Source organism: Symphalangus syndactylus, chromosome 12 (assembly GCF_028878055.3).
Source record: "Symphalangus syndactylus isolate Jambi chromosome 12, NHGRI_mSymSyn1-v2.1_pri, whole genome shotgun sequence".
Classification (NCBI taxonomy): Eukaryota; Metazoa; Chordata; class Mammalia; order Primates; family Hylobatidae; genus Symphalangus; species Symphalangus syndactylus.
Window position 1 is genome coordinate 57,002,465 of NC_072441.2, and position 17,103 is coordinate 57,019,567.

At 37.8% G+C, this 17,103-nt stretch overlaps 1 protein-coding gene across 8 annotated transcripts in view; it reads left to right on the top strand.

Annotated features, from left to right (window-relative positions):
- Positions 1-7,554: 7,554 nt before the first annotated feature.
- Positions 7,555-17,103, top strand: part of RNPC3 (RNA binding region (RNP1, RRM) containing 3) — a 29,694-nt gene continuing 20,145 nt past the window's right edge. For 4 of the 8 annotated variants that reach the window (XM_063624378.1, XM_063624379.1, XM_063624376.1 and 1 more), the window contains exons 1-5: positions 7,557-7,704; positions 7,968-8,163; positions 9,595-9,642; positions 15,644-15,762; positions 16,682-16,765. In XM_063624378.1, the coding sequence (XP_063480448.1) occupies positions 7,972-8,163; positions 9,595-9,642; positions 15,644-15,762; positions 16,682-16,765 (443 nt within the window). In that variant the 5' untranslated portion in view covers positions 7,557-7,704; positions 7,968-7,971. Of the gene's footprint in view, positions 8,164-9,594; positions 9,643-15,643; positions 15,763-16,681; positions 16,766-17,103 lie in introns of all 8 variants that reach the window. The other 4 variants (XM_063624374.1, XM_063624375.1, XM_063624380.1 and 1 more) reach the window with 3 other exon arrangements.

The window sequence follows — 17,103 nt, forward strand, 5'->3', positions numbered from 1 at the left end:
TGAGGAGAAATGCTATCTCCAAAGATGGCATGAAAGTCCTCTCTGAGGAAAGCACATCTGAATAAAAACTGAATAAACAGGAGGGATACGAGCATCTGGAAGAGGAATGTTAGAGAGATAAAAGACATTTGAAAAGATTCGGCTTTTTATTTTATACCCCCACTCCCACTGCTGCAAGAATGGGGAGTGCTCACGAAGCAGAGAAGTAGGACGTTAAGACAACAGAAGTACCAAGAAGGGCTTTATATGACAAGAGAAAGACTGTAGGTCTTATTCTAACTGTCATGGGAAGCCAATTAAAGGTTGCAAACAGGAAAGTAATCTGATGTAATTTATGTTTTAAAAATCACATGAGTTAGTGTGAGGAAAATAGACTGTAGAGTGCCTAGAATAGAAGCAAGGAAACTAATCAAGAGGCTATTGGAACATTCCAGGTAAGAGAAAATGATGAAGACATATGATGAAATCTAAAAGTCAACCAAATCACATTTTCCAATAATTATAATAAAAGGGAAATTATATGTGTCATAACAAGCCAAAGAGTTTACTGAAAATCAAATGAAAGGTCACATTTAGATGAGAATCAAGAAAATCATTAGGGGTGTGGCATATGCAGCATATTTGAGTATAGAAAGACAAAAATATGTGGGTGTCTTTAAGAAAGTATAGTTTAGCTTCCATGTAGCATAAGGTGAATGTAAGGGTGAAACATAAAGAGTCAACTAAATGGAGGTACTTAAAGGATTCTGGAGATAAAAATTAGGCTCTGCTTTATTTTATTTCTTTTCTCTACTTTCTTAAGCAGCTTTCAGCCCTATAACAACTCAGTCACATGCTAGTTTTCATCTACTGTGATATATGTCTCTTTAATACCTTTGAGAGTGTTGGGCACAGAAAATGTTATTCAGGCATGACTAATAAACCTGCTCAAAGACCATCAGACTATGACACATCTATGGTCTGACAAAGGTAAGTTTATCATTTTGCAGCAGTAAAAAAAAGACTACACAATTGATGGGGCATATTGCCAAAACAGATGAAGGAAGAGCCAGCATTCTGATTCATTTAAGAGTAGGGTGGGGTTTAAATAAAATTTAAATGAACAGTTCTTTGATAGGCTGAAAGAATAGCCTGGCTGTATTAGCATAAAGCCTGGACTAAGAAGTGGGTATAGGGTTCTGTTTCCTTGAAAACTACAAAGTTAAGATGACTGTTGAATCCTGTATCTGAAAAACATTATCTGAAGCTTTGCACCTGGGTGGAAAATTGAGGCTGCTTCTTTGTGTCAAAGTACCCACATAGCTTAGCTCTTCAGGCAATAGTGGGGTGTTCCCATCTCACTAATTTCAAAAAGCAAACTTTCTGACAGCTTGTAATTTTTACAGAACAAAGTTTTTCAATGCTGTCACTGGAGTTAATTGACAAAAGAAATCATTTTATACTTTTACACCACTATAGCTTTTAATATATTTTATTAAAGTTTAATTTTAATACCTTGGTTTTGATATGAGTCAGGAGCATGCCTCTCTTGCGACTGAATAAGGGGGAGATCAGAGGTACTTAGAGAGTTAAGTGAGGGAGAAATTATCATTTATTCAGGCCACTTGTAAGTTAGTCCTAAGAAGTTTGAGATTTCCTGGAAAATAATTGACATCTAGACCAGCAAATCACTGTAGGTGGTAGCTGGACTCTATGTGTATAGGGCCATACCCAAGAGGTTTATCTGTTGGGGTGAATGACTCAAAGGGGTTAGAGGCAGTAACTGAAGAAGAATCATAAGTGGTCAACCAGCAAGTATATTACTGGTATCATGAAATTATATGGCATAAATGCTGCAGGGCCCTCCAGAGGACTACTAAGATGACCCATATATTTGGTTGCCTGCCTTGATACGACATCAACAGCAAAGAGAGAAGTACTTTTCCCAGTGGATTCTAAAGCAGAAAGACAAAGAGATGAAGAAAATGAAAGAAAAGACTACATCACCTTCCCCACCATAGGTTCCTTGAGCTTAGAGAAGGGTGTATATTTAGAAGTGAGATTATTATTAAAAACTGAACTGAAAGTGAATCTTAATTATAAATAATAGATTGTTTTTAAAATCAAAATAAATAGGAATGCTAAGGGTGATTGCAGAGAAGGGAGATACAATAAAGCATGTTGAAGTTGTAAAATAGTTTGTTTTGTTTTCTGATTTTCTTTTGGTAGCCCCATTAGGTCCAGCTAATTCAATCTTTCAATATCTGTATATAGATGCTTTTATTTGTATAAGATAGATTTGAAAAGCAGAATTAGTGGATCAAAAAATGTGGTAACATTTATCCAAATAAATATGAAGATTTACTTTTCTAAATGCCTGTGACAAACATTTGCCCTCATGCACACACCAACATTAAATTTTATAGCTATGTATAATGTTTTCCAGCTTGAGAATTGAGAATTGATATATTCTTGTGGTGCCTAATTGGCATTCCCATTACCACTAGTAAGGTTAAACACCTTTCCATATGTTAATGGGCCATTCAGGTTTCCTTTTTGTAAAATCACCTGTTTATATTCTTTAAACACATTTTCTATTAATTTGTCTTTCTTTTTCCAATTTTTTGGTACCAGCTGTATTTTCTGACGTTTTTACGTAAGAGAAGATAATCTAGCATTGTCACGTTACAGAAAAACAACTACTTATGACAGTACCATTTATCAGGTGAAACATTTTCTCTAGGCATCTTCTGAAATGTTTAGTACATTTTAATTTTTTGATTGACTAATGTATTAGTCTGTTTTCATGCTGCTGATAAAGACATACCTGATACTGGGAAGAAAAAGAGGTTTAATGGACTTACAGTTCCACATAGCTGGGGAGGCCCCATAATCATAGTGGAAAGCAAGGAGCAAGTCACATCTTACATGAATGGCAGTAGCCAAAGCGAGAGTGCTAGTGCAGGGAAACTTTTTTTAAAACCATCAGATCTCATGAGACTTATTCACTATCACAAGAACAGCATGGGAAAGACTCGCCTCTATGATTCCTTTATCTCCCACCGGGATCCTCTCACAAAATGTGGGAATTGTGGGAGTTACAATTCAAGATGAGATTTGGGTGGTACTTGTCCAGTACAAGTAGGGCAAAAAGAGAAAAGATTGAGCATGGGAAACTCCAGCCTTTGGAGGTCAAGGAGATGAAGAGCAATCAGCAAAAGAAACAAAGAGAGTGATCAGAATGACAGGAGAAAAACTTGGCAAGTGTGGTATTCAGCAAGCTAAATGAAGGGAGTTTGGTTTATTGGTTGTTTGTAGGGTGTTTTTTGTTTGACTGTTTTTAGAGCAGTGTAAACAACTGTGTTTGGTGAGCAATGCTTATAGATCAAGAAGGATAAGCTCTAAGAAATGACCACTGGATTTAGCAATATGTAGAGGTCACTGTTGACCTCGAGAAGGGCAATTTCAGAAAAACAATTGGGATATAAATCTGATTGTAATATTCTAAACAGAATATGGGAGAAGAAAATTGGAGACAACAAATATAAACCACCATTTCCAAGAGTTTTGCTATTAACAGAAAGAAATGGAATGGTAGCCAAAGAGGAAAGTGGAAAGAAGAGTTTTTTTAAATTATTTTATTTGCTTTTGGCTTTTTTAAACAAAAGGATAAATAATTGCATTTGTATATACTGATGAGAAAGGATCAGTAAAGTACATGAGAAGGCAGGAGATTTACTTCCCAAGAGAGAAGTTAGCTTAACCAAGACTCACAGATACAGTTAGGATTAATAGGTATGGGAATCCTCTATAACTTGGTTCATTTTTTTTTCCCCAAATGAGATTAAGAAGCAAGGTCACCATCTAAGAATGAAAGTGGGAAGGATTCAAGGTGACAGGAAATAGGAGAAAGCATGGAGTCAAAGATTTACTAGAGTAAGGCAGGAGAGAAAGTGAGATCAAACAGTAGGAGAAGTGGTGTGTTTTGGAAACCAAGGGAAGATAGCATCTCAACGAAGAAGTGGTCAAGTATGCCAAGCATTGCTGACAAGCTAAAATGAGAACTGAAAAGGCCTATTAGATTTACTAACTAGGAGGTAACTAGTGACCCTAACAAGAACTACCTTGCGGACTGATGGGATCAGAAGTCAGGTAGGAGCACACTTTGGAGTGAATGGGAGGTGAAGAAATAAGAATAATTATGTCTCTCTTAGAAGCTTGGCTATGAAGGGTGAGGGGAATGCTTTTGGCTAGAAGCCAGGACAAATATTGGGATCAACCCTTCTCCCTATTGTAGTTCTCCAAAGCATGCCAGAGATAGGACCCGGCAGTTTTCCTGTCTTCGTGTGGAAAAATGGGGAGTCTGGGGGTAAAAGGGAAGATGTAATAGGGAAGTACAAATAGCCATGTGGTCAAGTGAGGAAAACTAGGGACATAAACCAAAGGAAGCAAAAAAGGTAATTCTGTCTGAGAAGGTACTCAGTGACATGGAGGAACTGATGAAGATGAAAATGAACCCAAGAAAACCACCACATTAGCGGGGACCTCCATCAACACACAAAACCCCTGAGAATAAGAATGAGATAAAGAACCAACAATTGCTCAGTGAAGTCAGACACTTCCAAGCTCCACTACTTTTCCCACCTCCCATTCCCCAACACAGAAAATCAAGACCGAAAATGAGTTAAATTCACAGTTCTCAAACCGTGCTAAGGTGCCCAAGGTACCCTTGCCACCTTATACAGGTACTATAGGATATTTTAAATATTTGAGGGAAACATAGCAATACTCACTGTTTACCAGACACTACCTGAACTACCAGCTTGAGATGTTTCTCAATTTGAACATTAGATACTGCTTAATTCCTTTTAAGAATGTCTTATCTTTGAAAAGCTGGGTTTTTGGCTGTTGCTCTCATACAAAACAAGTGCTTCTTGGAAAACCAGAGTGGAATAGGAACGAAGGTGGCATCAAGAGGTGCTAGAAAAAACTGCTGGGACAATAAAGGTACCAATAACTGAGAAAGTTTGGGAACTTCTGGGCTAGACAAAGAGAGGGGAGAAAGGTACTTCTCAGATATGACCACACATACCTACACTCAGACACAGAAAAGATTAAAGTGTATTACATATTCCTGCAATCCTTTAGGTCAAGCCTGATATGAGAGGAGTGTAAGAAGAGACACCTTAATGGAGTTTGAACTTGACATCTCAAACCAACTGTACTGATAGCAACTGAAAGTGACTAGAAAATTATGACCTCTACCTGAGATATTGTCAAGGAAAGGATAAGGTAGATTTCACTGAGTACAACTAAAAGCAATTAAGTGGAGAGAAAATAAAATTCTGTCATGTAACTATTCCACTCAGTCATGATACCTGAATTACAGTAGATAATGACCATTAAACTCTGCCTGATAGCCCCTGTAGTAATTCCTAACCATAGGAGGCAGTGGTAAATATAAAAGTGAATTCCTTCATGCATTCATTCATTGAATAGGTATTTACAGAATGTACACTATGTCTGGAATATTTTACTAAACATAAGAGTCACAGGGAGGATGTGAGGGTGATTTTGCATGATACCTGTCACCAATTGATCCCAATAGTTGATTCGGCTGATCTGGCTAACTAGCTGGGTTCCCCTTCCCTCCTAACTGCCCCATATATGTCTCTTCCAAAGCTGCACACTCGGCTGAGGGGGATGACTTACCCACATAGAGGAGGATGATTTTTCCGTAAGGGCATACGCGTAACAGTGCTCCCTTGCTAGAAGCTCCAAATAAGTCCTCAAAGAAAACACAAAAAAAAGCCAGTGAAGGACAGTGTTTAAAATAGTAAGACCACTCCAATCGGTTTATAACACTACCCTATTTTTTCCAAAGCACTTATTATTCTCTGAAAAGAACTTTATTTACATGTTTATTCTGTCTTAATTTTAGAAAGTAAGCATTGAGAGGGCAGGAATTGATTGTCTTCTTCTTCCTTGCCTCAACTTCTCAACATCTGCATGTCCCATGACTCCATTCTGGGCACGATTCTATCTATACCCTTTGTCATTCTTCAGATATAAATACCATATAGTTTGATGCCATACCTAGTGGTGACCTTTCCCATGAATGCCAAACATACACATTCAACTTCCTACTTGAAACAGGGATACTGAATAGATACCTTAAACTTAATATATGCTCCTCTATTCCCAATGTCCCACTACAGTTTCTAACCTAGCTATACTTGGTCAATCTTCTCACATTCAGTAAATGGCATCATCATCTACAGATGGATAATATGGAGCTTAAGCCAAAAATCCAGAATTCATCCTTGCTTACTATTCTTCATCTGCAAGTTCCTATCAACTCTACTTCTAAAACATATCTCAATTCCAGTTCCTTCTCTACATGTCCACTTTCACCAAACTATTATGGCAGTGTTTTTCTCCAGACTTCTACAGTAGTCCAATTGGTCTTTCTGCTTCTATTTTTCACGTTGCAGCCAGAGAAATTTTCATACCTAAACTTTGATTCTCTCCCCTCAACACACACCTACTTAAAGAATTTCTCAGTTTCTAAATGTTCTTCAAATAAAAAGGGCTCCTAACAAATCTACAGCATCTACATGGTCTGGCTCTACCTATCTGATATTTTGGTGGGTGTGTGGGGAAGGTTCTTCTCATGTTTGTCTTCTAGTTTTCATTAATATCTGTCACTCTCCTTTTCCCCAACCAATGCTGGACAGCAGATTGTTGGTATACTGCTTACTGCTGTATCTCTAACATTTATTTAAGTGGCAAAAAGAGCTGTAAGAGGAACTCTGGTTCTCCAGACTGTAGCAGCTACATCTAGCATAAAACCTCTCTTTAGAATCCTCAAAGTCCTCTCTGCATGGGGTGAGGGGTACATTCCTGACCGTCCGGGGATGATCCCTGCCTCACTCCATTCAGAATCTAGGCAGAACAGTGGATTAGAATGTAGACCCCAAGTCAGAACACCAAGGGTCAAAACTTAGTTCTTCTATTTTCTAGCTGTGTGATTTAACCTCTTTGTACATCAGTGTCCTCAGCTGTAAAAAAAGGAGAAAAGTACCTACACCTACACACACACACACACGCACACACGCAATAATTTATTTACTAGGTTACCTCTTCCTAAAGGCTGCCATTTCTGTGAAATGAACCCTGGCAGGGGCCTATTCGTCTGCTAAATGCCTACTGATTCAAGAAAAAAGTCTCAACGTTTTGCCCCTTAAACTGAGTTCTCCTCCCTACATGGTGTCTAATGAGTTGACAAGAGCTGGCTAGCTTTATATTTTACCATCTAAACACTGTAAGAACATACCCGGTATTTCCACACCCAAGTTCTCCTCCTTGATATTCAGGCCAATTCACTTTCCAAAGGCCAGGGATTAAGAGCCCCGCGGGAAGCTCCAGATAGCGCTCGCCACAGCGCCCCGCCCCGCCCCCACTTGCGCCCCTCCCCGCCCCCACTTGCGCCCCTCCCCGCCCCCACTTGCGCCCCGCCCCGCCCCCTTGCGCCCCGCCCCCAATTGCGCCCCGCCCCGCCCCGCCTTGCGCACCGCCTTGTGACGGTCCCAACCCGCACATGCGCAGTCGTAAGTCCTCTTGTCCTTGAGCGTGCAGCGTCTTTCCCTCAAGTGGCTGGAGTTCCTGTTTTCTTCTTTGACAACTTGTGTTAACCCTCGCACATCTCTGGGCCAATTTTTGCTTGTAAGTCTTTCCGGAGCTACCTGGAATTTAAATCATTTTGCTTTACTATCATTAGCACCGCGCCCTTCCCCGAAGAAAGAGTCTCTGAAGGGTTGCGGCTTTTCGTTGGCGCAGTTCTCGCGATAAGGTGACTTTCTGTCTCGGTATTTCCTGGTTTCCAGAATTCTTAGCGCGAGGCGGAAAAAATATTTCTCTCAGCTTGTGTTGATGCCGCGATTTTGACTGAGACTTCTTCCCACGATTTCTGTTTTTGCTTCTCCAAGGAAAATGGCAGCTCCCGAGCAGCCGCTTGCGATATCAAGGGGATGCACGAGCTCATCTTCGCTTTCCCCGCCTCGGGGCGACCGAACCCTTCTGGTCAGACACCTGCCGGCTGAGCTTACCGCTGAGGAGAAAGAGGACTTGCTGAAGTACTTCGGGGCTCAGTCTGTGCGAGTCCTGTCAGATAAGGGGCGATTGGTAAGGGCGCGCCCCTCCGGAGTCTCCGGGAAGGCATTTGGGAAGTGACCGGGGAGGGGGAGCGCTGACAAGAGTAAAATGGAAACGAGTGGGGAAGATGCACTTGTGTGATGGGAGCTCCCCCGTCCTACCTCTTTTGTATCAAAATATCTGCTCTGCGAAGTGGAGTTTTAATCGGCTCGAGTCTGGATTAGTCATAGCACTGCAGAAAAGGGCAAGTGAGAACGACAAAGCAGAAGAATGGAAATTAGCTTAGTTATATTGAGTTTTCGGATCCATCCTGAGAGCTTCACAACTTTTTTGAATTTGGGGTTATTTCTCCTGGACTCAAGAGTATTCTTACAAATGTGCATCAAGGGATTTTTTAAAGTCCTAGTTCATTTATAAGCCAATGTTAAATCGTTCATTAAAATAGAGGAGAAGCTACATTGGTGACTTGAGTAAATTAAATGCAGAATTTCAACTAGAAAAAGAGGTTTTTCATAAAAATTTCCCGATGGCATCTTATAGGGAACAATTTTTGGGGGCTGTTAAGAGTACCTGTGTAGGAATTTACACAATTACTTTGTTTTGCTTTATATCCAAAGATGTTTTAGATTTCTTTTCATTAAAATAGGAATAGCGATGGGGCAAGAAATCAGTGGTTTTAAAGATTACCTAGGTGATTTTAATGTTAATGTGCAGCCCAAGTTGAGAGTTACTGAATTAGAAGAAAGACCAATTTTGATCAGTTTAAGTGTCATTTATACCCGCAAATTAAAAAAAAAAAATTCTATATGGCTCAATTTAAGTACATCAGGTCATCGTGATCAGATTAGACAAAATTAGAATGTGCGATATAATTATTAAAGTAACTTTTAATAAGCATTGACCAGAGCTCTTCGTTAACATAGTGATTCTTTTACTGTTGATTTGTGTTTCTTTTCTGATGATTTTTAAAATCTGTATAATTTATGTTTAAAAATAGACTTCTCCCATTGAACATTATTACAAAGATAAAGCACGAAGGAAATATGCACCTTGAAGAACGATTTCTCTCTTGGTGAATGTTTTTAAACTGCGCATTGTTATGTATAGAGGAAAGTTTACAATCTTTAGATCTGTCATAAATGAAGGAAATAAATTTTTAGTAGGTTAAAAGTGACCCTCTGTGTAGAACAGGTCTTTAAACTTTTGGTCTTTTGAACTATTTGCATGTGTAAAACGTGTGTCTTTATATGATAGAGGTTGCATAGCTTTCATGTCAAGTCTGACTCAAAAAGTATTGAAAACCACTGGACTGAAATTAGTAATCAGTTAAATGGTCTTGAGTTTTCATCCTTTTCCATGATTTTATTAACTTGTCACATTACTCCACTGGTAAAATGTCAGATTTCTTTATGAGAAACTGAAATTATATTGGAAGTAATTTGTACCTTAACTCTGTTTCAGAAACATACAGCTTTTGCCACATTCCCTAATGAAAAAGCAGCTGTAAAGGTATGACTTTTTCTTGACGACTGAAGTTGTCAACAGTATCCTCTTATCCAATCTTGGTTCAGATAATGTTAAACTGTGGTTTTTAAGAAGCAAAAGCGTTTGTATTCCAACAGTTTCCCCAACAGACTACATTTGATTTGTCAGTTGGCAGATCTTGCCCAGTCCTTTAGTAGATTATCTATAAAGCAAAACTAACTGCATATATAATTAAAATAACAATTTCTAAATGATTTAGATTGATAAATATCTCTGTGACTGTTACAAGGTAAGATGTTTCGAGTGTTAAAAGGAGAATATACATTTCTTTATAATGCCAGGGAATCATTCACAGGAGGTGATCTTTTAGCTAGAAGTCTAATGATTAATTGGCTTTTTTCAGAAGGAAACAAGGGGAGATGGGCCTTCTGGGCTTGGGAAACACCAAATAAAGCTGTGAGACATTGGAAGTTTTAAGTGGAGCAGGAGCTAAGGGTTGAGATGGAAATGGGACTTGAAAAATAGATTTGAGTCTGGGAGAGGTATTGAGTTTGGTTTAGTAGGTGGACACTTGATACTTTTGAGCTGGCTCATAATATGATCAGGCCTGTGAAAGATATCTGGTATAGTTCATATCATGGATTAGATGCACAGAATTATTAGAGGTAGGAGACCAAATGGAAGGCTGTTGTAATGGCCAAGGCAAGAATAAATATCTGAAGAAGACAGTAAGAAGACAAAGGGGGAAGTAGATATATACTCAATAGAGATTGAGTTTGTAGGTTTTATAATATAGGGGTTGAGAGAGAGAATAGTTCAGGATATTTAGATTGAGGATTGAGTTATTTGGGTAGTTATATTAGCTGACATGAGGATCCAGAGGATGTTTGCAAAGGCATATGATGAATTCACTTGTCATCTGTTAACTTGGAAGGGTCATTGGGCTACTTTTATGGAAATATTTAAAAATATTAGTGAGTGCTGAGGCAAGGTGAAGAATGGAAAGATTTTTCAACCATGTGAATAGATGTGATTGCCCAAAGGATAATAAGCTAGGAGAGAAGAATGGGAAGGAGCAGTTAAAGTAGGAGAACTAGAAAGGAAATTATCACTGATGCAAAGAGAAGTGTGTTTTAAGAAGATGAAATCCTGTGATGATGCAAAATGAGGAATGAACACATCTTTTAAAGTCTTTTTGCCATGAAACAATAGAAATGACCCAAATTCTCATCGGTAAAAGGAAGGGAAGCCATAAATCACATTTTATCCGTATACTGGGCTGCAACTGTCTGAGAATGATGTCAAATGGTATGTGTTAATAGGGAATGATAGCCCAGATAGAGTACATGAATAAAGTTGCAAAACATTATATATGATGTAACCTCAGATTTTTTGAAACTAATAGTATACATGTTAGCATATACACAGAAAAACATATGGTAGAACTATACACCAAAATGTTAAAAACATCTTTCTCTGAGAGTAGAATTACAGAGGGCTTTCATATTATATCAATATGTACTTTTATAATGATAGGTAATTTTTTTCAGAAAAAAAGTATTTTTAAAAATATAATGCAGTGTAAAGTATGGTAATGAAAAATGCATTGTTTTAGGGTCAAGAATAACTTGGAGGAGAGGACATGGAGCCAGTCATTGTCTTTGGAAATGTTTGTAGTGAAAGGAAGCAGTAAGAGGTTAATGGCAGTATTGATAGGGCTTTTAGGCTAGAGAACATTTGGCCTTATTGGAAAGTGATAGATTAAGAAAACAAAGGGAGAAATGTTCAAGAATGGAGTAAGTAGCCGAGTCAGGTAGGAGGAGTTAACATTAAAAATGAAAAGCCATAAATCTTTGAAAATAAGAACATACGTGATACCCATTTTGAGAAGAAGAAAGTTGGAGTAAGTCAGGTTAGATGACCTTCATTTCAGATAATCAAGGCTTCACTGATAATAAAGAGGTCTAAAGTTCATTTAGGGTCTTGAAAATTATTGAAACATTTTAAAATTAGCTTTGTATGATGATGTAAGGCAGGGATCCTCAAACCCCGGGACACGGACTGGTACCCAGCCACGGTCTGGCCTAGTACCTAGCCACCGCCTGTTAGAACCTAGTACCTAGAACCTGGGCCGCACAGCAGGAGGTGACTGGCAGGCCGAGGAAGCTTTATCTCTATTCAGGGCTACTCCCCCTGGCTGCCTGAGCTCCACCTCCAGTCAGATCAGCAGTGCCTTGGGCCCTGTTGTGAACTGCACATGCAAGGGATCTAGGTTGTGCTCTCAGTGAGAATCTGACTAATGCCTTATGATCCAAGATGAATCAATTTCATCTCGAAACCTTCTCCCCACCCCCCACCCCGGCCTGTGGAAAAATTGTCTTGCACAAAACTGGTCCCTGGTTAAGGCATGTAGTTTCATGTGTTCAAAAATATTAAGTACCTACTATGTACTAGATGCTGTTTTAGGTTTTGGGATTAGATGTGAAGACAAAGATGATTATAGTTCATATTCTCAAAAGGGGAGACAGACAAATAATAAACTTTAATATTTTAGAAGATGATAAATGCTATGGAAAAAGGACAAGTAGAGCAATAAGATCAGGAGTGCTAAGTGGGGAGAGGTCAGGCTGTAGTTAGGGTTATATTTGAACAACAATTTGAAGGATGCGAAGGGAGTTAGCTAATGAAATTTCTGGGAGAGGTACGTTTGAATTAGAGGAACAGCTGGAACAGGGGCTCTAGGATGTGACCATGCCTGTCATGTTGCTCAAGGAAGCCACTGTGACTGGAGCAGACATAGTGGGAGTGATCTGTGGGAGTAGGAATGGGAGTGATCATTGGATTTGAAGTCAGAGAAGTCATAGAATCTATATTATGTAGATTATAGTAAGGAACTTAGATTACTGTCAGTAAAATAGGGAGCCATTGGAGCAAGGGGGTGACCTTGATATTTCAAAAAATTGCTTTTGCTGTTGCGACTAGACTAAAGAGAGAGAAAGGTAGAAACAGGGAAATCCGTTAAAATACTGTGGTAATTCAGTCCAGAATTGATGGTTGCCTTGACCACAATGGTGGTGGTTAGCGGTGATTAGATTCTTTATATATTTTGAAGGTAGAAGCAAGGATTTCTTATTATATTTATTCCAATAGGTTTTGGGGGAACAGGTGGTGTTTAGTTACATGAATAAGTTCTTTAGTCGTGATTTCTGAGATTTTGATGTACCTGTCACCCAAGCAATATACACTGTGCCCATTGTGAAGTCTTTTATCCCTCACCCCCACCCCCAACACTTTCTCCTGAGTCCTCAAAGTCCATTTTATCATTCTTATGCCTTTGGGTCCTCATAGCTTAGCTCTCACTTAGGAGTGAGAACATATGATGTTTGGTTTTCCATTCCTGAGTTACTTCACTTAGAATAGTAGTCTCCCATTCCATCTAGGTTGCTGCAAATGCCATTATTTTGTTCCTTTTTATGGCTGAGTAGTATTCTATGTTATATATATACCATAATTTCTTTATCCGCTCATTGATTGATGTGCATTTGGGCTGGTTCCATATTTTTGCAGTTGCAAATTGTGCTACTATAAAACATGCATGTGCAACTATCTTTTTTGTATAATGACTTACTGTCCTCTGGGTAGATACTCAGTAGTGGGATTGCTGGATGAAATGGTAGGTCTACTTTTAGTTCTTTAAGGAATCTCCACACTATTTTTCATACTTACCGTACTAGTTTACATTCCCACCAGCAGTGTGAAAGTCCCTTTCACCACATTTCTGCCAACATCTATTATGTTTTGATTTTTCCATTATGACCATTATTGCAGGAGTAAGGAGGTATTGCCTCATGATTTTGATTTGCATTTCCCTGATCATTAGTGATGTTGAGCAGTTTTTCATGTTTGTTGGCCATTTGTATATCTTATTTTGAGAATTGTCTATTCATGTCCTTAGCCCATGGGATTGTTTTTTTCTTGCTGATTTGTTTGGATTCCTTGTAGATTGTGGATATTAGTCTTTTTTTGGATGTATAGATTGCAAATATTTTCTCCCACTATGGGTTGTCTATTTGTTGTTTGTTTCTTTTGCTGTGCAGAAGCTTTTTAGTTTAATTAAGTCCCATCTATTTATCTTTGTTTTTGTTGCATTTGCTTTTGGGTTTTTGGTCATGACATCTTTGCCTAATGTCTAGAAGGGTTTTTCTGATGTTATCTTCTAGAATTTTTATGGTTTCAGGTCTTAGATTTAAGTCCTTGATCCATCTTGAGTTGATTATTGTATAAGGTGAGAGATGAGGATCCAGTTTCATTCTTCTACACGCGGCTTGCCAATTATCCCAGCACCATTTGTTGAATAAGGTGTCTTTTCCCCACTTTATGTTTTTGTTTGCTTTCTGGAAGATCAGTTTCCTGTAAGCATTTGGGTTTATTTCTGTGTTCTCTATTCTGTTCCATTGGTCTATGTGCCTATTTCTATACCAGTACCATGCTGTTTTGATGACTATGACCTTATGGTATAGGCAAACAGGATTTCTTAATGGCTTGGATATGGAATGTGGGAAAGAAGCATTAAGGATGATTACAAGATTTTTGACCTGAATAACTGGAAGAATGGAGCTGCTATCAACTGAAATAGAGATGGCTCCTGGTGGAGCACATTTGGGGCTGGGGGAGAGATTAGGTGGTTTAGCTTCTGAAATGTTGAATTTGAAATGTTTGTTAGATACCTGTGGGGCGCTATCCATTATTTGAATATGTGTTCCTTGACTTCAGGACAGAAGTCTGTGCTGAAATTGTAAATTAGTGAATCATTAGCATACAGATTTAAAGTTCGCATGCTGGATTAAATCACCAAGACAATATGTTGAGAGAGAAAGGAAGAGCAGGACGACAGCTCTGGAGCATTCTAACATTAAGAACTTGAGAGAAGGCACAAGTCAAAGAGATGGAGGAGTACAAACCAGCGAGCTAGGAAGAAAACTAAGAACTTAGGAAGTCTTGAAGCCAAGTGAATGACATGTGTCAAGGAAGGAGTGATTAACTATGTTAAATGCAACCAAGTGAAGAGTAGGAGTTGATCATTAGCCCAACAATACAAAATTTGTTGTCTATGATAAGCAGTCTCAGTAAACTTATTAAAGCATTAACCTGATTGAAATAGGTTTGAAACTGAATAGGCAGAGAGGAGTTGTAGATAGAGGGTTTAGATAACTTGTACAGAGTTTTACTACAAAACTAATAATACAAATTTAGGATGGGAGACATAGGAGCATGTTTTCGTACTGATATGGATAATCCAATAGACGACAGTAAATTAACAGTATAAGATCACCCTCCACACCCCTCACCACACACATTTCCAGAGCATAGCTAAGTAAAGACCCTTGAGTAGATGAGAGGATGGAATTTAGTATATAAGTTAAGCAGCTGGATTTAGATAGGCATGTGGATAGTTAATAGATGATAACAGACAGCATGCATATGCTGGTAGATGGGGAGTTATAGTGGGAGTCTGATATTCTCATGTCATCACTTCAGTTGTCTCAAAGTAGAAAACAAGGTGCTAAGCTAACGGAATATAAGAAAAATATTGTGAGGTTAAGGAACATGGAGAAAGTACAAAATACTCTTTTAGATATAGGTGGAAAAAATAGACTAAGATTGTAATAAGTAATTTTGTGGCATAATTAAAGATCACCCTGAGATTTGTGGTAGTTTTTATAAATTGAAAATGAGGCCAGGGAAATTTGTTAATTTGTTTTCTAGCCATTTTCAGCTGCCTGGGTATAAGCAGAGCTGGCATAAAGTGGGATTTAGCCAGATTTTTATTTTCCTAAGTTATAGGAAGTAGTCCTTTAATAAGTAATAAAGGCTTGATAGCCTGAGATTAAAAATAAATTAGGAAATAGTCAAGGAACTGTTTACAGCATTAGCAAAAAAAAAAAAAAAAAGTATAAAAATTGGCCTCTAACAAATCATTTTTGGTACAATTGTGAAATGTTTACTCTTGTTCTTTTAACTGAAGGCATTGACAAGACTCCATCAACTGAAACTTTTAGGTCATACTTTAGTCGTTGAATTTGCAAAAGAGCAAGATCGAGTTCACTCCCCATGTCCCACTTCAGGCTCTGAAAAAAAAAAAAGGTATGTAGATAATACATTTTTGTAACATTTTTAAAGTGTGTGTGTTTTTTTTTAATCAGTTATACAGTTATTATATTGTTTTCAGACTAGCAAGTAAGTAATTGGAAGAGTAATGACAGATTTTTCCATTAAACCTAGTACAGTAAAACAGTATCTTTATTTTTGCTGCTAATTGTGCATTAGGAACCAGATTTAATATTACGGGCTAATCATTATGAAGTGGGAAGGGAGTGGGCTGAAAGGAATTCATCTTCAACTTTCAATGGAGGGAAAATAACTAGTATGAAGTCTTTGTATCAGAGATATCACAGTGTCATGAAATCAAAACTGGCATTGTGTTTCCAGCTGTGACTCTTTTTAGTACACCTTCACAAATTTGCTTTACACTAGTGGTTCTCAAAGTGTGGTCCCTAGATCAGCTATATCATCTGTAAACTTGATCAAAATACAGAACCTTGAGCTTTAACCCAGTCTTACTGAATCAGAAACTTAATTGAGGGATGGAAGGGATGGGAAAATGTTCTAGAAGTCTATGAGTTTTAATAAACTCTCCAAGTGATTATGATACGCATTAAAGACATTTGATTACCACTGTTTTATACCATGTAAACTTTAGTTTTATTTTTGTTCAGTGACAATTATGCCATCTTCATAGTCTTGCTGTGAAGAGTATATGAAAATGTGTAGTGCTCAATGTAATAATAATACAGAAAGGATTCAGTGAAGGTTAATTTTAGTTAATTTTAGTTTCCTTCCCATTTATTGGCGTTTGCTTGAGAAATACTTGAAAGTTTTTTTTGTTTTTTTTTTAATGAAACTGTTTTTATAATGACATGTTTGAAAAGGTAATTTATCTTTTCTGTGTGCAGTTTTTCACTCTTTGGAAAGATTAGATTAACTTTGATTCTGTATGTCCCAGGTCTGATGACCCCGTCGAAGATGATAAAGAAAAGAAAGAACTTGGTTACTTAACAGTAGAAAATGGTATTGCACCAAACCATGGGTTAGCATTTTTGTTTGCTTTTCTTTTGCTTTTGTTCTGTGTTATATACAGATATACAGATATCTTACTGCTTTTTGCTTATTGTATATTGTGTTATACAGATATCTTATTATATATTGTGATATACAGATATCTTATTGCTTATTGTATATTGTGTTATATACAGATATCTTATTGCAAATAAGATAATTAATTAAAAACAAAGATATTTAATGTCATGTATATTTTTAATATGTTGAATAAACATTTTGAGTTATGAGTTTGTCACTGAATTCAGTGCAGAGAAAGCATCTATTAAAATGTTCAAAGCTACAAGATAAACCTCTGCCAAGAAATGC